Source organism: Hylobates moloch, unplaced genomic scaffold, assembly GCF_009828535.3.
Source record: "Hylobates moloch isolate HMO894 unplaced genomic scaffold, HMol_V3 SCAFFOLD_1, whole genome shotgun sequence".
NCBI lineage: Eukaryota > Metazoa > Chordata > Mammalia > Primates > Hylobatidae > Hylobates > Hylobates moloch.
Window position 1 is genome coordinate 127,035,664 of NW_026652276.1, and position 23,838 is coordinate 127,059,501.

The following is a 23,838-nucleotide window of genomic DNA, read 5'->3' on the forward strand; positions in this document are numbered from 1 at the left end:
TAAAGTCTGTAGTATTCTTCCTGATGGCCTTTAGAGGAAGAGGCAGAATAATTTTAACAGTGAAAATAGTCTTCGGCTGGGCGCGGTGGCTCACCTCATGCCTGCAATCCCACACTTTGGGAGGCCGAGGCGGGTGGATCACCCGAGGTCAGGAGTTCAAGACCAGCCTGGCCAACATTGTGAAACCCTGTCTCTACTAAAAATACAAAAATTAGCTGGGTGTAGTGCTTGGCTCTCTCTCTCATGCTACTCAGGAGGTTGAGGCAGGAGAATGGCTTGAACCCGGGAGGCGGAGGTTGTAGTGAGCCAAGATTGTGCCTTTGACCTCCAGCCTGGGCAACAAGAGTGAAACTCCGTCTCAAAAAAAAAAAAAATAGTCTTCACATATACAGATAGAACAATGGCAACCAAATGAATGCTCTCCAAGACTCCTCACAGAAGACACATTTTAGGGGTTAATAGTAATTTATAATACACAGGAAAGTCATGCCAAGCTAGGCACTTACCTGAAGCGTGACTTTAAGCCAGTCACTTAACCTTTGTTAAACCTCAGGACTTTCAGTTGAATAACTGGTTGATGATACTGCATCCTGGACAAGTCTGTGAAGATTCAGTGGGATTAACGCATATGGAGCTCATAGCACTGGCCTGGTGTTTAGTAAGTGCTCAATAAATGTGAGGCGCAGAGTATAGTCTAGTGTTGCTAACGCATTTCTCATTTATGCCTTTCCAGAGTCGGCTGGTAAAAGCTGAGTTAACAAGTTTTCAGGGAGGGACCTTAGGGTATTTCTGGCATTTTGGGGAGGTGTTTGCATATGCATAGGAGATAATTAAAATGATATAATTTTACATAGACTAATTTATCAAAATGATATAATTTTACATAGGCTAATTTTAAATAAAATGACATAATTTTACATAGGCTAATTTATCAAAATCTTTTAAAGTCCTATACCAGCGGGAGGTGTTATTAATATGTGCACACCTAGCCTCCTGTATCTTAGCTATGTTCTGTTGTTTCAAGAGGTGGAATAAATAGTTTAAAGCAAGGCTTCAACAGATAAACTTGTGGGATAATTTTTCAATTTGTGTGTACTTAATTTGAACTTCTTTAGATAATTATAGTAAAGGTCATATATAGAATTAAAAATAAAAGACAAATCAGCTTTTTCTATACTCTAAAATGATTGAGAAATAGAAGTTAAAAATCCATACAAATATTTTTATGCTAATTGGTGCATTTCCTTGACATTTTTCTTTTTGTTTAGAAATTTTGTATAGAAATAATTACATATTTCTCTTCCTACCACCTTCCTTTCGTCCCAAAATTTGAATCCTTAAACAATTTAGAGACATGGCAGCCTAGTGGCTAAGTGAGTGAACTCCTGGGGCTGTGGCGTGAGGAAGGAGAGCAGCTAGGGTCATGTCTGTGGCCTTGAAGGTGTGCTTTGTGAGAAGTGACGTTTTGTGGCCTTTCTCTCCTCCCTCATGGGCAGTACCTGAGCCATTATCTGAGATTTTGTAAAGTTACAGACTTTTGTGGCTAACTCACTAGAAGCAGGCTGCTTAGATACAATTGTGAAGAATCAAAAGGTGGTATTTTCATTTGGGTTTCTCAAATGCACATTTCATAGCTGAGGTCAGTGGGCCATAGCTAGAGGGGGTTTCTGTTGCAGAAACCTGCCCCAGGCAGCACCTGGCCTTTGCCCAGAGGCTGATTGAGTGTAGGTGAGCCCTGCTGTCTGTCCCTCATGGGGGTCATGTGGCCTCTAGCTCCTTTTGGTACAATAATGGTATTATCGTGATATTTAAATGCACTCTCCAGGAGCGCCCGATTCCTGCAAGGGCATAAGCATGGTCTCTAAAATGTTATTAAAAATATAATACCACCATATGCTCAGGCTTTCTCATTCCGTGATCTTCTAAAAACAAAAACATGCAACATAAACACACCAGATGCAACCCATTAAGTTTGTGTTCACTTCTGCAGTTTGGAAAAATGTTCGAAAGGTTAGGAAATAGGACTTTGCTGGTGATGGGAGGAGGGTGTGGACCTGGGAACCAGCATCTGAAAGCACTGCCAAAGGAAGAAGCTGCTGTACACAGAGGTTTATTCCTTCGTGCCTTTAAAGGAAAACCAAGCTGTAAGTCCTCTGGCCACACAGGGGCTGGGCTAGATCTCCAGAGTGATAGGATCATTCCCATCGGAGGATGCAGCCAGGTGGCAGCAACCTGGACACTCTGGCCTTCTGAACAGGCCTGTCATTGTTTCTGCTTAACTGTTGGCCGTGGATCTCGTTATGGAATCTTAACTGCTCAGGTCTGTATGTGCAAAGTAAGAAAGAGAGACTCTTCATTATTTGCTTGTCAAAGACTAAAACTGAATTCTCAAAGAAATCTCGAATACCTAAATGTTCATGAGACTGTGCCTCACAGAGAGAGATAGGCATAAATGTGCTACTAAGCAGAAGGCAAAATTTTTGACCCTCCTGGGAATTTATTGTACTGCCTTTGATGCCACTAATTAACTCACTCTGTGTAAGCAGCGACTGGCAACTAATAGCAGACTAATAGAAGAAGCTCCATGACGTTGTTTTAGAATTCTTAATTCAAGAAAGAATCTTGGTAAGCGCTTGGAAAATAAGGTAGATCTCCTCCTCCCTTTTAAAGGTGAACCCGCTGGGGCCCTCAAGGGTACTGTTTTGTTTATATTTTCCTCTTCCCAAGTGCATGCTGGATTTGGCAAGTCTTTCTGTAGGGAGCTTTGAAAGATGGTTAGTACCCTTGGGTTTGTGCTTGGACTTAAGTGCCTGTTCAGGGCAGTGTTCAACCGGGTCACAACGATCTTCGCTGACCTCATCATGAATGTTCAGAAGCATCCTCCCAGGGGTAGAGATGGGGCTGCAGACTTCTTATTTGTGAGGGTTCAGGGGCACAGGAAAATGTATGGAAACCCTATGGGCTACAGGGCATGCTTGGGGAAGCTTCAGACAAGCTGATAGTGTTATCTGCTCATCATCGTCATTATCTTTTTTAAAAAAAATACAGGAGGCAGCTTGCTCTGCATGCCATCAAAGCTTTCTGCTGCAGTGAGGGGAACAGCCATTTCAGGTTTTGCATTTTCGTTTATCTGAATTCTCATCTTGCTCTCTCTGCCCACTCCCTTCTATCCCAGGGACCTCTTTTGAAGTTGAATGGAGCTCTGTAAACTGAGCAGTTGGGGAGTGAGGTGAGAATTTTGCCTTGGTTTGAGCTCTAACCTGCTGCTCTTTGGAGCAAATGGTTTCCAGTGGAAGCCATTGGGATATTGGTCAGTCTAGACTATGTTTTATTCTTTGGAAAAAGAACAGTAGAAATATTAAAACAATTAAGCTACTCTATGGCTCTGATGGAGGGCATTTTCTTTTTCTTTTCTTTTCTTTTTTTTTTTTTTTTTTTTTTTTTGGTGACTGAGTTTCATCTTGCTGTCCAGGCTAGAGTGCAATGGTGTGATCTCGGCTCACTGCAACCTCCGCCTCCTGGGTTCAAGCGATTCTCCTGCCTCAGACTCCTGAGTAGCTGGGATTGCAGGCATGCGCCACCATGCCCGGCTAATTTTGTATTTTTAGTAGAGATGGGGTTTCTCCATGTTGGTCAGGCTGGTCTTGAACTCCTGACTTGAGGTTATCCACCCACCTCGGCCTCCCAAAGTGCTGGGATTACAGGTGTGATCCACCACACTCGGCCTGATGGAGAGCATTTTCTACTTTCTCTCCTTTCACCCTGGGACCTCCTGGTTGGTGAAAGCAGGAAGAGAGAGCAATCCCGTAATCTTTGAGGGAGAGTTGTCACTTGAATTTCCGCAAGCCTTCAAATTCTGCTGCAGCCCTCTCATGTTGCAGGCCTGGCAGTGCAGTTTAAAGGTTGCAAACAAAGCTGAGTGCTTTCTCCTGATCCATCTGGGCCCCTCCCTCTGTCATCCGTCATTGTCAATGGGAGATGTATGTGTAGCTGCACAAGGGCAAAGTCTGACCCCGAGGGTATTGGAAATGTTCTTAGAGTAGGCATTGTTTGCTCACACCCTTTGGAAGCCAAGCTCTAGACATTCTAGGGAGCAGCCCCTGGCTTTGGCAGAACTGCAGTCTGGATGGAAAGAGGAAATACTCTGCTTTCAAAAACTACAGGAACTTTATTCCCCCTTCCTAGCATAATTCTGCAATGCTTTTGAATATACTTAGCCTCTTCTCTTTTTCATTTCTGATCTCTCTTTGGTCAATCTTGGGGAGAATTCTGAAACAGGGAGGCGAGGACTTGGATTCCGTTGGTTTTTATTCAAAGAGCACCAACATGTAAATAATCAAAGAAATAAAAGCTGATAAGATGCAACAAATGAATAATAGGAAAAAAAATTAAATAATACTCTTTGCAAACACAGCGAAGCAATTTCCTGGGAGGAAGGGAGAGATGATGCTCTGTGTGTTGTTCAGGACAGGAGGGCGGGGCCCCAAGCTTCTAGAGACACATTAAAAACGCCTGGAACACACAAAGCCCCTGGCCGAGTCCTGGAGTGCGGTGGAGAGGGTGTGCAGCGCTGAGTGGGGCCTGCGTGTATCTTTGCGCGTGGAAGGGGAAGGATTGCACCTGTGCGGGTCCTCCACATGGGTCCAGTGTCTCCCCATAGATTTGTCATTTGGGCTTCTGTCAGTGTTTCCCAGGAGTGGATTTATGTTGTCAAAAACTTAATGGGAGAGTGTCTCAGTTTTGAAATTTTCTGTGCATAGCAATGTCATTCCTTTTTTTTTTTTTTCTTTTTACTGGTGGTGGTAGTGGATGTTGGGGTACATATCCAGATATCATTCCAAAAGCCTACCTGGGAATAGAGCTCTTGTCATGTTAACAGGGGACAGGGATGTATGGATTCAGTAAAGCATACTGGGAATTTTCTTTGCATCACTTACTCACCTGGGACATGATGGCCAGTTTCTGAACTGGGCCTAATACCTTGTCCTACCGCCATCATTGGGTTGCTGTGAGGATCACATGAGATGATGTAAATAATGATGGGAAAGGGTTATTTCTTTTCTTAAGGATGGGGAAGATGTTTGCTTGTGAGGGGTCCAGATTAGTCAACAACATATTTATGGAGCGTCAGTCCTGTATTTTAATTCATTTGAACATGACTTTATTATATCATTCAATATAGAAGTTATAAGGTTTCACAAACTCAGACCTTAAATATGGAAATAGTATTTTCTTGTTAGAATCCCATTCGGCTAGAAATCTGAGTATCCTCCGGTCTTTTTTTCCCCCCCTTAACATTTTGTTGCCTCCTCCCTGCCCGCCCCATCCTCCCTTCATTTTGGCTCACTGCAACCTGAGTGCCACTTTTCTGGGAAAGCCTGATATTCTGACTTCAGTTTTGTAATTTAATGATGGAGAGTTTCCTTAGTAAACCAAATTTAGAGTCCTAGAATGCTTATCTTATATCCAGACCTTGAACATAAAAGACATTTTATACCCGCAATTGTTCATTTAATGAGCAATTGCAGAGTGCAGGCCGGTTAAGGGATTGAGCTATATGCACTATTATTGCAAGAAGTATTCCGAAATACCAGAAATAGGACGTAAGCTCTGATCAGGGAGACTGCGAGCACAATTACCTTCTTTTCAAATCCTTCTGTGACACTGCGGGAGGAAAAAGGACTTTGAAACTTGAAAGGAAAGAGCTTGCTTTCAACCTCAAAAGCTAGGAGGAAAGGGCTCTGAAATTTGCTCAGAATTCCCAATTCACCATTAGCCTGTTTCTTCCTTTAGCCTCAAGGCATTCTCCGCTTTTTGAAAAGATGTTAAGAAATTCAGTCACAATAGAGAGCCTAGTTTTGAACATGTTTCACTCGGTCCATTGAGGTCTAGGCTCCAGCCTTTGTGTGGGGTGAATTGAGCTGAGCGGCTAGCTGGTTGGAGAGAGGTGAATGAGGAGTCGCTGTGCACTCGCAAATTCTGGCAAAGAAAAAAGCTCACCCCTTCCTTTATTTTACAATATGCATTCCTGTACAATCCTGCTAGTGGCAATATGTGGAGCGGAGCCTGTTCTTAAGTCAATACAGAGTACTTGGTTTATAGCAACTCTTGTTAAGTTTGTCTTGTAATTGAAGCTGCTGTTGACCTTGCTTGGGGACCATTTGTAAAACCGTTTATTTAGCATAAACTGAAATAATAAACCCTCCTTCTCTCGGGCTGATTGTGATAGGGTGACATTAGTTTGATTTAATGATTAGCCGCCTGACCCTTCTGCTGGAGAGAGAGGCTTGAATAGGGAGAGTTCACTCGGAAGCACTCAGAAAGAATACTAATGAGCTTGTTAAATTTAGCATGGCTCCAACCTCTTTTAATTCCTCTAATGGGAGCAGCATTGCCTGGGAGAGGGAGAGGGAGAGGGAGGCAGAGAGACACCGAGAATGTTCCTAGAGGGTCTGCGCAGCTAGAGAGAGCTCACCAAGAGAAGTTGGCACAAAGTAGCTAGCCAGAGCCTGGGGACTGTGTTGTAAGTATTGTCTGTTCTCTTATACTCCGCATCTTCTAGGTCTTGGGACAAGAGAGGAGTAGTGGGTATTAAAATGGGTTTTAAGGGAAAATCGATGTTAAGTGGGAAAAGGGGGTGAACACATGTACTGTGAGCTCCTAATCAGCTAATTTTGTTAGGTGACAGGAGGTGTCCTTAGTTAGTGATGCCTGGCAGAGTTTTGTTTCTATCTTGAAGGAATCACCTGAAACTTTTCTTTCAAGTCACGGACAGAAGAAAACATAACAAAACAAAACAAAACAAAAAAAACCCGAAACCTGTTCCCTCGGTTACCGTGAGAAATCGGATAGATGTTTGTCTGCAAGCACCCACAAGTGCATGTTCGAGTCCTCCTTCATGCAGCAACGTGATTACCTTCTCCAGACTTTTATTGCAAACATCCTAAGCACTGTTTGCAAGGACCCCACTGTTTTTTTTTTTTTTTTCTGAGTTTCTAGCACTAAGAATATCTGACTTGATGTCACTTGCTTTTGGATGAGTTTGGAAATTCTGGGACAGTTTCTAAAATGTGATGCTTTGGGCAGCTCTCTGGGGGCAGGGATTTGTTAACTTCCACTTGAGCATGGACATGCAAAAAGAAGGAGGTACAAAGTGGGATTATGATGACAGTATTTAAAGTCATTTTTTTCCTGAAAGATTTTAGTGAATTGCATGTTTTGGTTTGACCCCCGAGCTTGCAGCTGTTTAACAGAGAGAAGCGGGAACAGTTGCCTTGTGTTTGGCTGTTAAAGTCCATTGGCAGATGCTCTTGGAGCAGTGGGCTGTTTGCTTACATTTTTGCAGCAGACTTCTGCCTGTTGCCATGGTGGACAGTGTGTTTCTGTCAATAATTTGGCCTGGCGTAGCCTGTCTGCACTGACTCTCAAACTTTATTGAACAACTCGGCTCAACTGAACAAGATTAGACAGCTTTCGTCTTTTGGCTTGCTGAAGTGGTTGCTAAATTTATAAGAGCAGGCAGGAATATTGCTTGGAAAGTGTCCCTTTCACTGTATACAGAGTGCTTTCAAGCCTCGTAGCTGTTTGTATTGTGGAGTGTGTGTACTGTCAGGTTTTCATATGAATGCCCGTCAAAAGCAACTTGGTACAGGAGATAAACTTCATGAAGTATTTGTCTGCTGGAGTTTTCCTTTTGGGGCAGGGAGGTGTGGTTGGGTAAAATTAGGGTAGCACTGACTATTGTAAAAGCAAGTTTCCTGATGGAAGTTTTCACATAAAAAAAAAATTCCTGCCTGCATTTAACTTTACTAAGGGAATAGTAATTTTAATTTAATTTTTTCCGTATTAAAAATGTGCACTTTGGTTACTTCTTGTTATAACTTTAATATTTACTTTTGTTGGGTGAACTCTCATTAAGAAAATCATTGAGCTAAAAGGTACTCTCATTTCCACTCACCCTCCCCTGCTCCGCCGCCCCGATTACCCTCCTGAGTTTATTCTCTCAAGAGGTTGGGGGAATGGTGAGAGGACTCTGGCCAGACCATAACCCATTCATTATTCAGTTATTTGTGAGGTTGGATTCAAATGCTCATCATAAACACATAGTTTTTTAAGACAGGGTTTATTATAGGGATGCTGTTTTAAGAGAAGAAAAGTTAATTTATTCTAGGACGATTAAGTCAAGGAAATCCTGTTTTAAACCTGGAACAGGTTAGCCGAGTTTGGTTATTCATCTTTCCCAGAGAATGCTAATTATGTGTCACAGCCCCCCTGAGGAAGGGTTTTCTGGCCTCCAAATGAAGGTCCCTTTCTACAGAATTTGCACCTCAGTGCTAGAAGTTCATTTCAGATTTAAGTTTGAAATAAAGCCTTTATACAGAGCACAAATTAGTGGAAAATATGACTTGGGCCATTTGTAGGTTATATGAATTTTTATAAAACTGACATAAGTTTTAGTGTTTTTGACACCCTTTTGCTTTTATATAACTGCAAAATTCTTATTCTATAGACTGTGGGTTTTCTGCTAATGAAGTACAAGGGTGACCTACTGCTTAAAAATATTAGTTAGAAGGGAAAATAAAAATGTATTTTATCTTTTGTAGTTTGTTTTAAAATTACCAGGAGCATGGTATGAATTGCTTTCATAGAGATCAATGTGAACATGTGGGATTACAGGATTTTTTTTGTTTTTGTTTTTACTTGATAGATTAAACGTATAATTTACCCCTTAATTATAAAGTTTGGGATGAGGATCTGCACAAAACAATATTAAAATAGTATTTCATAGTTACCTTGTAGTAGTCAGCAAATTCTCTGTAAAGACCAAAACATACCTCATTGTCTTTTCTGTTCTGCAAGTCATTTGCTAAGGTAAGGAATATATTGCTTAGTTTTCAAGTCCTACACACAGGCAGAAAGACTAAACTTGCTGCTGGCTTTAGGTAGTTCAAGTCCTGAGTCAACATAAATAGTATTTGTTATTTTCAGTTTGTATTTTTATGCAAGTTTGTGTTTACAGTTCTACTTTCTTCTGAATTTGAACAGAGTTATGAAACTGCTAAAGCATTATTCTTCTGTTTATTGGGGGAGCCCTTAGTTAATCATATCTGCTTTATGGATTATTTTGAAGATAAATTTGTATATGAGAATAAGATGTGTTCAAGATCTGTTTTTCTAAAGTGCACAATAATATTATTATTTATACCCAAATACAGTTTTTTTTTTTTTTTTAAGATAGGAATAGGAAACAGTTTTTACATTAGATGTCTAAGTGGTACCTGGACAGCAACTTTCTTTCCATCAGCACTTATCTGCCAGAGCACAGTCTGTTGATTAAATGTGGAACTTGTTTGGGAGCATGTAGTTTAGAGTTCATGTATGATTCAAAGAGATGAATCGCTCCACTTGTTGTGGGTTCACGTAGGCAGTGTGATTTAATTTTATGCATGGGTTCTTTGATCTGCTATTATAGAAAGGTCATCCAATCACATTTGCAGAGAACCATAGTGGAGAAATGGAAAGTTCTTACTGATCAAAGGGAACTGAAGTATTAGGAAACTGGAATACCAGCTGCATATGGAATTTCTTCAAGCTGTTTCTTACATGTTTGAAGAAATGTATGGACCCATCAGAGCATGGACACATATCAACATCCCCCACACCTTCCTTCCTCACCCTCAGAGCCATCTCGCACCTGGACTTTCAGTTTCACTCTGTTTTCCTCTTAGGTCTCAGCTTTGTTGTATGGACAGAAGCAGGAAGTATCTCATGAGAGGCTCTGTAGGTTTTCATGATTGGCACCTTTATCTCTTGTCACCAGTGAGTTTTCTATTCCATTTTTGGCTCTGTCAAATCTCTTGCTGGGTTACAAATCTGACTTAAAACAACAAAACCGCATAAACTTTTGGATAGCTTCCTAATAGGTCATTCTCTAGGAGCAAAGGCCCTACACCCCCTGGAGCAACCAGAGCCTCAGTGGGTAGCTGGAAGGACTTTGTGTCACCCCGGAGGCCCCGCGTCCCCAGGCAGGCAAAGGGAAGCTGGACATGCACAGTCTTAGATTGGCAAAGGTTTCAGTTCCACGTGGGACCTGCAACATGTTGGCCAGCCCATGAACAGAAACTTCATGGGCAGACCCAGCTAGAAGCTGGTGATGCCAATTTGCCGACCCCTACATCTCAGTTTAATAGGCTCATTTCCTGCTCCCCTTCCTCCTTCCCTGTGTATTTGTACTTTGGACCCTCATTCATAAACAATTTTGTCTTGCAAAGATCCCGTCCCAGCCCTGTAGCTTTCAAAGTTGCCGTGAATAAGAAAGATACTTCTTTTCTGGGAGAGGGATATCGAGAATGAGACCTAATTGATCATGTTTTTTTAATTGCTCCTTAAAGTAGTTTACAGAGCTTTCATTTTTCTTCTTTCTTTAGAGGATGAAAGTCCTGGACAGACTTATCACAGAGAGAGAAGAAACGCAATCACTATGCAGCCACAGAATGTCCAGGGCCTCAGCAAAGTCAGTGAGGAACCTTCAACATCGAGTGACGAGAGGGCCTCATTGATCAAGAAAGAGATCCATGGGTCCCTGCCACACCTGGCGGAGCCCTCTGTGCCGTACCGTGGGACGGTGTTTGCCATGGACCCCAGGAATGGTTACATGGAACCCCACTACCGTAAGTGCCCATGCCAGTCGGCACTTGTTCGGGAGCTATGGGGAGGGCTGTGTGTGTGTGTGTGTGTGTGTGCTTTATGAAGTTTTGGCTTGTATAATTTATTAAAAGGGGTAATTTTTCTTTCCACTTTCCTTCTTACTTTCCCTACTTCCTTCCCATTCTTTTTTAGAGAGAGATGTTTTCTTATATCTCTAAGCAACGTCAGTCTTCAGTGGGGCAGCCTTCAGGAAAGTGGTCCATTGGTGACTAATCCACATGAGACTTTTGTTTAGAAGTAGAACTAGAGTTACTCCAGCCAAACAGATGCTGCAGGAGAAAAATTTATTGTTATGAAGTTATGAAAGCAGGCTTCGTTAAGAGAAGTGCTCTGCAGCCGCAATTCCCATTTTTAATGATTTTTTAATTTAATGATTTTGCCTATTCCCATTTTTGATGGTTTGTGAAAACAAAACTCTTTTAACAAATCTGTGCTAAATTCCTTAATATGGAAGATTTTTCTTTGTGCTGTATTTTCCTCTCTAACCAGAGTGCTAGACACATCAGAAGCTCCTTTCGCAGCACTAATCACGTTTAAGAAATTAACTAGGACTCTGAACTCAAGTATGGGATGATTTTCTCCAAAGGCAGAATATAAAGAAAAATGTATAAGGGTTGAGTTTATTTCTGCCCTGTTTCTAGTTAAAAAAAAATACAATTTGGTTGTGGAGTAATGAAGTTCATATTGAGGTGCCAAAGCTTGCAGCTCTTGATTACAGATTTATCACCTTGCCAGGATTCAGACTTGCCATTTAACCTTCCCGACTCCAATACCAGATGATCCATTGAGCTCCAGTGAGGGGGACTGGTTTGTGTTTCCCCTTTTCCACATCATTCAGAAATTTTAGTGTTTTAAGGCAAAAGGTCATTAGCCAGATGACTGATTAGTGAGGACAGCTGATTAGTGCATGTTTTTTTGCTCAAGAAAGTGCCCAGGATAAAAGCTAATTTCATCCCTTCATTAGTTGGCTTGCAGCAAAGGGGAATGCTCACTCCTCAGATCAAAGGGCCTCGCATAACCTTAAGTCTCAGCAACCGCTACCCCACACCCCCCCCAACCAGATTATATTGTTGGAAAAGATGGAAGCTACATTTTTTTTTTTAAGTGGAGAGAGCATTTTTAAAAAGTGGTCAGAAGCACGGAGGGTAGTTTTCTGGATTCTTCTAAGCTTTTGAAAAAGGTTACAACTTTTCTGTTTCAAAAGTGCTGGTCAGTCTTATTTCTGTAGATACAGAAATAAGGAGGAAGGCTATTGGGCTTGTTCCTTCCTTCATTCAGGGTTTACTTAGTTTTATTTTATTCATCCTTCTTTTTAGTAATGAAGGTTTAAAATAGTCTTGGTAGGCTTTTTCTCTGAGCACATGCTTAAGTTTTCTGCATTGTATTTTTATTTGTGAGTCTCCTTTAAACATCATCCACGCAGAAAATGTGAGGGACTCCTACATGCTTTCTAGCTATATTTATAGATCCTGGTAGTAGACTTACTTTTTAAGAAAAATTCAGGCTAGACTCTTAGCCAAAGCTCCCTGCATTGTTTTTGTTCTTATGTGTGAAAACAAACTTTTCCCATCTCATATTTATGTTTTGTTGTCTTTTCAAGATGCCCACTAATTAGTGAGGTATTTAATTAGTCAGGGCAGCTGATGAGTACTTCTTTTTTGGCTGACAGTAGTGAGCAGATAACCGTTAACTTTCTCTCTGTGCCATTCAACTTGAAGCTTGTTCTTGGTTCGTTTGTTTTAACGGTTTCCCCCATGAATCTTCCCGTCCTCTGAGGGGCTGGGAGCTCTCTACACCTGGGACCCTTGTCCTCCCTCAGCGGTGCAAGTGAGACCCATCTCCTGGACCTCCAATGTCCTATTAACTAACGATGGGCACGGGAGAGCTCTTAGGGGGATCTGAATTCATTCATCACTCTGTTTTGAGGTTACAGCATTCACAATGGGTTATTCGTTAGATTTTCCCACAATATTGTCCAAATCGGTGTTAAAATTATGTGATAACTTATAAACTGTATAAGTTGTCTGTAACCAAATGGCAAATACAATTTTGACCTACCATCCCAATGTACTCCCTAAATTGGTCATAAATTACGTTATTATATAGATAATATGGACGGGAAGTCCTAAAGACTGCACAGATTGGCTCAATGCTCGGGAATTTGGGTTCAATGTCCAGCTTTGTCACCTGCTAGCTGTGTGACCTTGACAAGTGTGCTCATCCCTCTAGCAATCCTTTCCTTACTGTGGGATAGGGTGATAATATAACTGCCTGCTCCGTGGTGTTCTTGTGGAAATTGAGACAATGCAAATAAAGTATTAACTAAGATCTGTGGCACATGGTAAGTGCCTCAAAAGTAATAAAGTAGTTCTTCTCTGCTTTCTCTTCCTCCTTCTCCTCCTCTTTTTTTTCCTTCTCTTCTACGTCATCATCGTCGTCATCATTATCATCATCATCAATATGTGATAAGTTGACTCTCTAAGTCATGTTTGTGAGGGTTGCACTTGTATTTGATTCAGTGTACACTTTTTTTTTTCTTTCTTTCTTGCCGGACCTGGTCAAGTTTCTTCTATAACACAGATTAGGAATTGAGCAAACTGCAAACCTGTAACTGTGGTGTGGTTAGAGCTGTGCACTGTGGCCTTCTGTACATAATCTTTTCTCAGTCAACCTCAGTAGATCGACCATAATTTTTTTCTGTTTTGTAAGTGAAGAAATTGTAAAGATTTTAAATGAGTTTGAGAAGTGTTAACATTTTAAATTCTTAGCAGAAAGTGTTTTATGTAACAAATGCAAACTTTAATACATGCAGGAACATAAAAGATACAGTATTATTTATTCATATTGAATATTTAAAGACATCCTAAACTAAGCCTCAGCATCATATGGGACGTGACTTTACTTTTTCTTTAGAACTCTGTTGGATTACTTAATCTCCTACCAGTATCACAAGTATTTTTTAAGATACTTTATAATAAAATCTATATGCTCACATGGATTTAATTATCCAGGCAAAGCTAATGATTGATGTGAACTGAAGGTGATAAATTTTCCATGAATTTTTTAGTGTATGAAGAAATACCCTCCTTTTAAAATGAGACATACGGTTTTGGTCACATTTGTTTATCTTGTGGGCATAGCTTGTCTCAGTCGTGGGCCCTGTCAACAACACAAGCGCACTGCAGACCTTCAGTAGCTCAAGTTCAGAAACATCTTTTTAGGCCATTCCCCTTGCCCTTGAGTTATTTGCTAGCTCTGCTGAGCCGGTCAAAAGAAAAGACTCCTCTAATCCAGTGGGCTGGCCATGTGAACACTCACAGCAATTCCTTCATTTCTCTGTGGTTGGAAATTGTAGACTTTCCAAGATGCCTAATTTGTGTTTCTATATATATGAACTTTGTATTTCTAAAGTGTGGGCAGGCTTCCTGTAAGACCGGAAAAGGGAAAACTGTTTTTGTTTTTTTTTTCCCCTTCAGAAGGACATCTGTAAAATTTTTATTGCACAAGATTTTATTATATTTGGGTATGCAATGTTGCGTCTTCAGAAATTGTAGTTAGGCAAAAATCAAAGTATTTTACGTTTTGTGGCTTAAAAAAAAAGAGAAAAAAGAAAACTCAGGGACAGCGGGCACTTCAAACATTCACAGCATATGTTTAGAATAAAATCTCCCGGGGGGATACGGGGTATTCTGTCATGAAGGGTCGCAGTGAATGGGCTGTATATCAAGGCGCAAAAGTAGACGTTTTAGATGCATGACTCAGACGTGGCGTGGTGTTGACAGGCTTTCGGCTACAGGATCACTGGTGCTTTATAATTTGGGGGAGCGTGGTAGGGGTTAGACTGGAGGACCTGATCTTCTTGTATCAGAGTCAGGGTAAGAAGCCCCATCCTCTGCCCAAAGATTCCTCAGCAATTTTCTTCTGCCCGTGCTCTGTCTGTAGCCTAGTATTTCCAACCGCCATCTCTCCCTGCTTTCATTGACTGCCATGCATTTATCTTCTATAAACTTTCAAAGGCAGGTGACATAATAGTTAAAGCATTCCTGTACCCTGGCCGACACTTAACTTTTATTCACTTCCCTTTTACAGAAAACATGTGTTGCATTGTCTTCTGTCTTACTGTCAAGAGTCTAGTTTTTAAACTCTTCCTGCAGGGATCTTTGTGCAAAGTTTCTCGGATTCACTAGTCATGTCACATTATAGGGTCTCTGCTGGTTTTGGTAAAGGGGGCAGAAAGATGCCTCCTTTTTAAAAAATTTCAGGTCTCCTTTACAGTTTTGTAGTTGTGTGAAGGCTGCTTTTCTTCTGCCCCCAACTGCTCCTAAGCAGTAATTCTTCATGGAAAATATGATTCATTCTTCCATGCAAATGCTTTGATTGAAAACATACCACTGGTATTCTTCCTATGTTCCCCAGCTCAGATGACAGAACTATTGGTTGCTAATTAGCAAAACCTGAGGAATTAGCTTAAAGAAAAAACCCTGAATTTTTAATTGGCTTGCATTTATTTTCTGTGGAAGGCTGTTGTGCTAAGCCCACTTGCATTCTTGTGTGCTAAAAATCTGCATAGAATTTTTTTCTATCTGTCTGTCTTTATATTAGGTGACTTTCCACATCCCTTTAGAAATACATCTTCTGAGTGCATGGAAGAGAGGATGTATATTTTACATATTTAATAGGTACACCTGCTCATACTTCTCTCTCTTACTATCCAAGTGTCATCTTGAGACTGTGAGAGACAAAAAAGCCTAAGAGGCATAAATGAACAGTTTTGTCTTGACCAAACTGCAAAGGCAGTGACAGTTCCCTGAGCTCTTAGTTCTCTTCTCATCCAGACTGTCTTTTACCTCTTTGGAGAACAGTTGATGAGCCAATCAGAAATGCTTTGTTTTTTTCCCCCCTTTGAAAATTAGATTGTTTAACCAGAAAGACTGATGTTGGGTCACACCCTGGGGGCTTTGCTAGGTCTCTTGCTTCCTAGGCTGGTAGTCTTGAATTGCAGTAAGAGCTGGAGTGAGGAGATCCAAACAAGTCCATGAACCTTTGCAAAACTGTTATTTGTGAGCTTGAGAATAGCTCCCTGCTTATTCTTGTATTTCTCTTAGAAATTCAATAGAATGACCTGGCTTTCTTTTAGTAATCCAGAGGTAATGTTTTAAGACTAGAAACAGTGAGCCACTTACATAGACTTTTTTTTTTTTTGAGACAGAGTCTTGCTCTCACCCAGGCTGGAGTGCAGTGGCGCGATCTCGGCTCACTGCAAGCTCCGCCTCCCGGGTTCACACCATTCTCCTGCCTCAGCCTCCCGAGTAGCTGGGACTACAGGCGCCCGCCACCACGCCCGGCTAATTTTTTGTGTGTATTTTTTAGTAGAGACGGGGTTTCACCATGTTAACCAGGATCCATAGACTTTTAAAGAGCTGCATTGCAAGACAACTTCGAGCAAAGCAGTGCAGATTTAGGGATAATTCTTAGTGTTCCAGATTTGAACTGTTGCAGTGAATCTTGACTACTGTTGTGCCTGATGCGACCGTGAGTCTGTGTATCTCTGTTTTAGGAGATAGTGAATGAAACTGGGAACCAACGGTGAGAAAAGTCCCTGTAGCATTTAGAAAAATTTGTTAACAATTTTATTCATCAATTTTGAGGATAAATTTATTATAGGAGACTGGGAGAAGCTTGAAGACCACCCAGGTCAGGAAGAGAAAGAAAAGACCAAGAGAGATCACATTTTTCTAGAGAAAATCACTTAGCTCCTTAGTGCACTGGTCCAGTCCTCTCTTCCCCTGCCGCCCGGCACTGTTCTCTTCTACAGCGACTCAGCTCCCATTGGCCACTGCTCTGGTGCTGGCCTTGCCCTTGTTGCCCTGCTTGTATAGTTGTTTCTCCTGGACCAGTTACTTGCTTTCTCTTTGCCTTGAAATCCTGCTTATGTTTAAAGACCTATCTAACAACCCACCTCCTTGGAAAGTCTCTAGGAGCCATCTTACAAGGATATTTTCCTACCATGGACACTTGAGTAGTCATGTCATTCTCACCTTTAAAAACATCACAGCTACTTCCTTGTGTTGCCCCTACCTGGCGGCCCAACCTCCTTTGGAATAATGTGATTAGTCCAAGGCAGTACTTACTTTCTGTGGACACCAAAACTCCTAGGGTAGGACTTGTGGACTCATGCGTGCCACCATAGGGCAGAGACGTTGGGAGCTGCTCGGATACTTATCACAGTCACCATGGAGGTGGAATTCCAGGTGACCCATGCTCACAGGCTGCCCATCAGAGTGGCTTCTTGACCACCTGAAGAGACATTGCTGTTTCTGCTTCCCTTCCACAATTTAGTTATTGTACACAACCTCTGATCCAAACTTAGCCACCTAATCCTTCCTGAGAGCAGGCAGTATACAAAGTATTTATGGTACATTTGTATATTTGTAAAATATGCATTTTTTTATTTTTTATTTTTGAGGCAGAGTCTCACTTTGTCACCCAGGCTGAAGGGCAGTGGTACCATCTTGGCTCACCGCAACCTCCGCCTCCCAGGTTCAATCCATTCTCCTGCCTCCACCTCCCAAGTAGCTGGGATTACAGACATGCGCCACCTCGCCTTGCTAATTTTTATATTTTTAGTAGAGACAGGGTTTCACCATGTTGACCAGGCTGGTCTTGAACTCCTGACCTCAGGTGATCCACCTGCCTAAGCCTCCCAAAGTGCTGGGATTACAGGCGTGAGCCACCTCACCGGCATAAGGGAGGGACTTCGATTCCTTGGAATAAGCTGGCAGTTCACTCATAGACTTGGATGGGGACCCTAATTTTAAATACTGTAAGATTAACACAGGAGAGCTGCCTCTCTTCCATGACACCCATCTGACATCGAACAAGTAGGTATTTTCCCTGTAGTTAAGGTTAGCATGATGTTTGTTTGCTTTTTTCCAAATTTCAGTGATGTATCTTGTCTTCAACAGCCTCTAGGCAATTCATATTTTGGTAACATCTTCCCAACTTAGCATCCAAGTATGCGTCTGATCCATGTTAATAGGAGGCCCCATCTGCAACTCAGTTCAGGATCATGAATCCAGTTGCTTAAAGATTCCATGTAATTATTTATCTTTTCTAATTTGGCACCCACCCAAATGGCACTTTTTTAGTAGTTGCTTGTGGTTTCTTTCCCTCCGCCCTTTCCCTCCCTGTTTCATTCCTTCCTTCCCTGCTAGAGTAAAGCATGAGAAACAGCAACTCTTGCCATTTCATAGCCATCTGCTAACAACTTTCCCTCCGGCTTTCTTAATAGAGGCAACATTATCCTCGGCCCTCCTCCTTTTTCTTGTATAATTAAAGAATGTTACCTTTGATGTCTCTTGAAGCTGCAATCTCCCATCCTGCCTTAGCTTTCTTGATCTCATACCTATAAATTTGTGCTGTATCTTCATAGTTCTTAGGGAAAGGGCTTGATTTTCCTCTGTGTGCTGTTCACAGTTTGGGTTAATTTAGAGTAACTGATCTGGCATTTTATTGCTCTCTTCTCCCTGTCTTCTGATACACTTTGGATTCTTGTTGTACTCTTTGAAAAGGATCCAACTTCCTGAATTCTTTAAGCTATTAAATTTGGGTCTCTCCTAAAATGGACTGTTCTCGTCATCCTAATGTCTTCACTTCTTTTGAGGGGGCCAGGCTTTTCATTAACCTCAGTTTTTCAATGAGTTTCTTCTTCTTAGAACAAAATAAAGCAAGATTCCATTTGATTCCTTCAGTTACTTATTTTTGTGTTCATTCTGTCAGTCATGTGTTAATTGAGCATCTGCTTATTGAGTGTCGCCTAAGTGCTAAACAGTGTTGAACAAAATGAGCAAGTGCCTGCTTCTGTGGAGCTTTAGGCCGTGGAAAAGTCAATACAAGGGAGCTGTCAGGGGAGAGAGAGTGAAGAGTCCTTTGGGAGTAGGTGAGGGACTTACCCAGCCTTGGCAGTCCAGAAGGCCTCCTGGAGGAGGTGACATCTGAAAGAGGCGAGGAAAGAGTAATCCAGGCAAAAAGGAGCATTTGTCAAGGCCTGGAGGCCAAAGGAAGAACTGACACCTGCAGGACTTGAGAAGGATCTTTGTGATTGGAGGGTGAATTTCAGGAGGGGAGTGGCAAAGACAGGGCTCAAGAGGTCCAGGCCATCAAGCTTCTGTGAGGAGCTGTTTGTTTCTCTCCTGCAAGAGTCTGGGGTGATTACTAAGACTTGTTCTATGGCCCTTTGTATATTTAAACAGACCTTTGGGTTCCCCATCACTTACCCAGAATTTCTCCATTGCAGAATTGAATTCACCCCTGCTTTCAATTTGACAGCGTGTGACTCTGTCACAGGGCTCCCCTCCCAGGTGTCCCTGGCTGGGCTACTGTCTCACTGGTCTTCAAGGATGTGCTGCTGCATCCCTTTGTGTAGCAGGTCGTATATATTTTTTTGAGATAGAGTTTGGCTCTTGTTGCCCAGGCTGGAGTGCAATGGTGTGATCTCGGCTCACCGCAACCTCCACTTCCCAGGTTCAAGTGATTCTCTTGCCTCAGCCTCCTGAATAGCTGGGATTACAGGCATGAGCCACCATGCCCTGCTAATTTTGTATTTTTAGTAGAGATGGAGTTTCACCATGTTATCCAGGCTAGTCTTGAACTCCTGACCTCAAGTGATCTGCCCATCTCGGCCTCCCAAAGTGCTGGGATTACAGGCGTGAGCCACCACGCCGAGCCAGCAGGTCATATTTTTTCTTCAAGACAAGACAATTTATTTTTACTTGTTCTCAACTGCTGAGCTGTTCTGTAATAGGTAACCCCAATCACCACAATATCTTGATCACAAACTGCAAATAAAAAACATAGGAAATAACTGTGGCTTCATTCCTAAAGAATTAATAGTGTTCTGTATCAAGGCACATTTTAATTTCCACTTACAGTGTTCAAAATGAAAAAAAAAAAAAGCATTGAGTTTTATTTCATTAGCAAACTCCCAAATGCCCTCACATCAGTCAAGCTAGAGAAATTATGCAGTGGGGCCACGCTGAGGTTGGAGATAGGGCCCAGAAATAACCAAGTGAAATTCAGCTGGGAAATTTAGTAGCTAACACCACCAGGGGAGCATGAGAACAAAGACTGGCATTAGTGGAATGAGCCTGCAATCCAGCCAGGACTGAAAGAGTCTCAGGGGAGAGGGTGGGACCCCAGAGGAGACTTGTGCCTGCTCCCTAGGGAGCCGCAGGCCTAATCAGTGGACATTGTGAGGATCAGAGGGAGCCCACTCTAGGAAGTGGGGTGTTTACCTCGTCCACTGGGGGGACCCAGATCTGCATCCTGATTGTGCTTCTGTCTTGTGAGTGGAGTAAAAGGAGGTGCCTGTTTCCTAGGTAATTTAGAGAAGAGCAGAGAAGTGCACGTGGGGGATGCTGAGAAGCAAATGCCAGCTCTTCTTTTGGTTTGCTTTCGTGGAATAAGCCTGTTCTCAAATGGGGCAAGATTTCACATTTCCTTTCCCTTCCCCTACCCCTGTGTCTCCTCTTTGTAAGAAATTTATTCCCTCCTCCCCCAGGGGTGAAGGGAAACTAACATACAATGGTAGCTTTCCTGTGACCTCACTCCCTGCTAGAGGATCTGTGATCCACTCCAACTTGGTGTCTGATCCCAGCTTGGCTCAGTGAACCTGACCAAGTGGGTTGACCTTTTGATCAAATGTGCAGTTTACCTCTCATATATAGGTCTGTGAGATGCATTTTTATGTAGCCTCTATCTTTTACCATGAATGATGTTTTAAATGTAGTATGCGTTTATCATGTTGCCACAGATCGATGATGTGGGAGATAGTGAACAGTTGGAGACACCTGAGTGCCTCTGGGGAACTCAGCCCTTCTGATAACACTGCTGACGTGACCTGCCTCGAGTCTCACTCCATTGAGTACATGATGCATGATATTTATTTTCATTAAAAAACTTTGTGCAGTTTTTTGAGAGCCTGCTGTGAGTCAGACGCTATTCTAGGTCCTGAGGGGTCAGCTTTTGCCAAAACAAATCAGGTTCTTGTTCTCAAAGCTGACATACTAGCCAGAAAAGACATACAACAAACACCTAGGCAGAGCCTTAACAAGAAGATACAGGTTGAGTATTCCTTATCTGAAATGCTTAAGACTAGAAGTGTTTTAGATTTCAGATTCTGAATATTTGCGTATATAGAATGAGATATCTTGGAGATGAAATCCAAGTCCACACACACAATTTATTTATTGTGAAGATTATATATACCTTTTCCACACAGTCTTAAGGCGATTTTATGCAGTATTTTAAAACAATTTTATGCATGAAACAATTTTAGCTGCATTTTGACTATGATCCATCACATGAGGTAGGTCAGGTGTGGAATTTTTCACCTGTGGCATCATTTCAGCTCTCAGAGTTTTGGATTTTGGAGCATTTCAGATTTTCGGATTAGGGATACTCAACCTATAGCTGGTGGTGCTCTGAGGATAATAAACCAGGTGATGTGCTAGAGAGAGACTTGGGTAGGAATGTTGTGCTTAGGTCAGGTGGGTGGGGCAGGGAAAGCCTTGCTCAGGAGGTGTCTTTGCAGCCAGAATAACTGAATAAAAAAAGAGAAACTGCCCTGGGAGATCTGAAGGAGAGCATGCTACTGAAAGGTTTGCTGTGAAAAAGTACCAGGAGCAGAGAGCATGCCAGCGTGGTCACTGGCCAGGGGGTGGGACAGTGGGGGGAGATGAGATTGAGGGACCTTGTGGGCCAACAAAGAGCCAGTGGGAGAAGTGTTGTGATTTGATTTTTGTTTCAGGACTGTCACTCTGGCTGGTGTGCAGTGACTCTTGTGAAGGCGTGGAATGTGGAATCAGGGAGGTGACTTAGCAGGCTGCTGTTGCAGTGGCCCAGGTGGGAAATGATCCCTGCTGAAATGATAGCCAGCAGAAATTAAGCTCTCTGTTTGCACCACAATGTTATGCCATGGGCTTTGCTCTTGAAGTCACTAAATCCCCACAAAACAACCTTATAAGCGGTTGTCATGATTTTCCCCTTCGACATATGAGGAAACTGAGACCCAGTAAATCTAAGTAAGTTGTCCATTTTTACATGGTTTGGAAGTGGCTGAACTGAGGTTTGAACCCGGTTTATTGGCTCCAGAGCTCAGATTCTTCACGCATGTCCCATAACGGATGAGATTTCAAAATGATAGTCCAGACCTGTGCAAGAGCCTGGCTAGGTTGGCAGTGGTTCGGGATCAGCCCAGCTGGGGAGTGCTTGGAAACTATGTCCTGGAACCCAGGTGGTGGCATTGCCAGTTTTGATGGGCAGGGGTTGGGAGTACAAGTGTGTAGAATCAGGGAAGGCAGGCTGAATGCCACTTCGGTGTCCAGGCTTTGTTCACATGCATCCCAGTGTCAGAGAGGCAGGAACTGGTCCTTGCTACCTCTGCTCTCCCTGTGCTCCAGGTGTTGGGTTGTAGGGGAGAATGAGACGTTTCTTCTTATTTTGTTAACTGATATTTTGCAAAGAACTTAACATTACCTTGCTAGAAGTTAAAAATGGGGGAGCCTACGGTCCTCTCTGTGCCCCCATGTTTTGGAGGATGTAAGAGTTGGTACACAGTAGTAATCACCACCACAGGCCATATGTGTGATATTTCCCATGTGCCAAGCACTGGGCTGAGGACCTCATTATGTGATCTCCTTTAGTTTTCACACAAACTCATTTAGCACTTGAATTATAATTATGGAGATTATACAGCCTGCTCATGGTGCTGGTTTGAGTCTGGACTCCAGACCTCGGCTTTGTGATTGAGAAAGGGAGGCCTACGTGCATTCCTTTTCTAGCTGTCTTGTAAAACGTTGTCCTTCTCACCGTGTTCCTGTTGCCCCCACATCTGCTTCGTCGATGGTGCAGTGGCTTTTGGAAGATGGGCTGTCTCTTTGGATCAAAGATCTTAATTCATTATGTGAAATCTCAGTTCTCAAGAACAGCTTGTATAATAACTGGAGTTTTCACATGTCAACAGATAATACAAGACAGTATCTGGCCCTACCTAGGCATTTTTGGGGACCAGCTCTACCAGCCATACAGAGTCCACTGTAAGATCCTTAACTGTCTCTATATGTGGTTCTACACGGGGCTGCAAACCACCCTGCTCCACCCAGGGGAGGAGGTGGTGGGAAGAGAGTATCTCCTTTGTTTATAAATGTACTTAATGCTTACATGTGGCCGGGGGAGAGAAAGAGGAAAAAACGTGAGAGAGAGAGAGAAAACAGTTTTTTTCCACAAAGGTGTCTTGGTATCCAACAGTCCCACTAATATGGACAGTTCATGTCTCCTGATTTTGGTGTCTCAGATAAACTAAAAGAATCTTAAGCATGATGAAGAGGTTGGAGGAATGATTTATGAGAAAAGATGAAAAGGACTGAGTATAGATAGCAGGGCCCATGCAGGCTAAAGACAGACATGGAAATTCTCAACCAATAACTTAAAGAAATATATGCTAAGGAAGGCCAAGACTGACACAGAGAGCTCTGAGTAGAAAATCTGTGAAAACAGCAAGGAGAAGACCACTGGGATCCCTTCCTGTCTCTGGGACCTGCAAGTAGGACTGATACTTCCTTTAAAGACAAATATGAGATATCTGCCTGGATCTGTATAAAGTAATGTTTCAGGGGACTTGATTTGACCTGAGATATATCTGGTCTGTGAAATAAAGATACATGTTGTGACAATGCTCTCTTGCTACACCAGGAAAATAAGAAAAGGCAACATTGAGATTTTTAAGAGTGACTATAATAGTCTGAGATATAGCTAGCTAGAATAGTCTAAAGATCATAAAAAATTGCTACAAGACTTTTAGAGAAGACAGAGGGATGAATTTTTAGATTTTTTTGTTGGTTCCCCAACATTAATTGAGCTCCACACACAATAGAATAAAAGGTATGACCTTAGCGTTCTAGATTTTATAATTTGGGGAGAGAAAATAGGAAACAACACATGCAACAATGAAGTTGCATATCAACAAGTGTAAAATAGCAAGATGAAAGGCAGGACCTAGATCTGGTGACGGTGATTTCAGATTCCAAGGGGGTTTTTACAATAGATCTTTGACTCCATGGCAAATTTAAATCC

The 23,838-nt window shown here is 42.2% G+C and overlaps 1 protein-coding gene across 1 annotated transcript in view; it reads left to right on the top strand.

Moving 5' to 3' along the window:
* Window positions 1–23,838, top strand: part of GLI3 (GLI family zinc finger 3) — a 274,556-nt gene that overhangs the window by 79,730 nt on the left and 170,988 nt on the right. Inside the window, exon 3 of the mRNA XM_058439226.1 lies at window positions 10,428–10,670. Within this exon, the coding sequence (XP_058295209.1) occupies window positions 10,428–10,670 (243 nt within the window). The remainder of the gene's footprint in view (window positions 1–10,427; window positions 10,671–23,838) is intronic.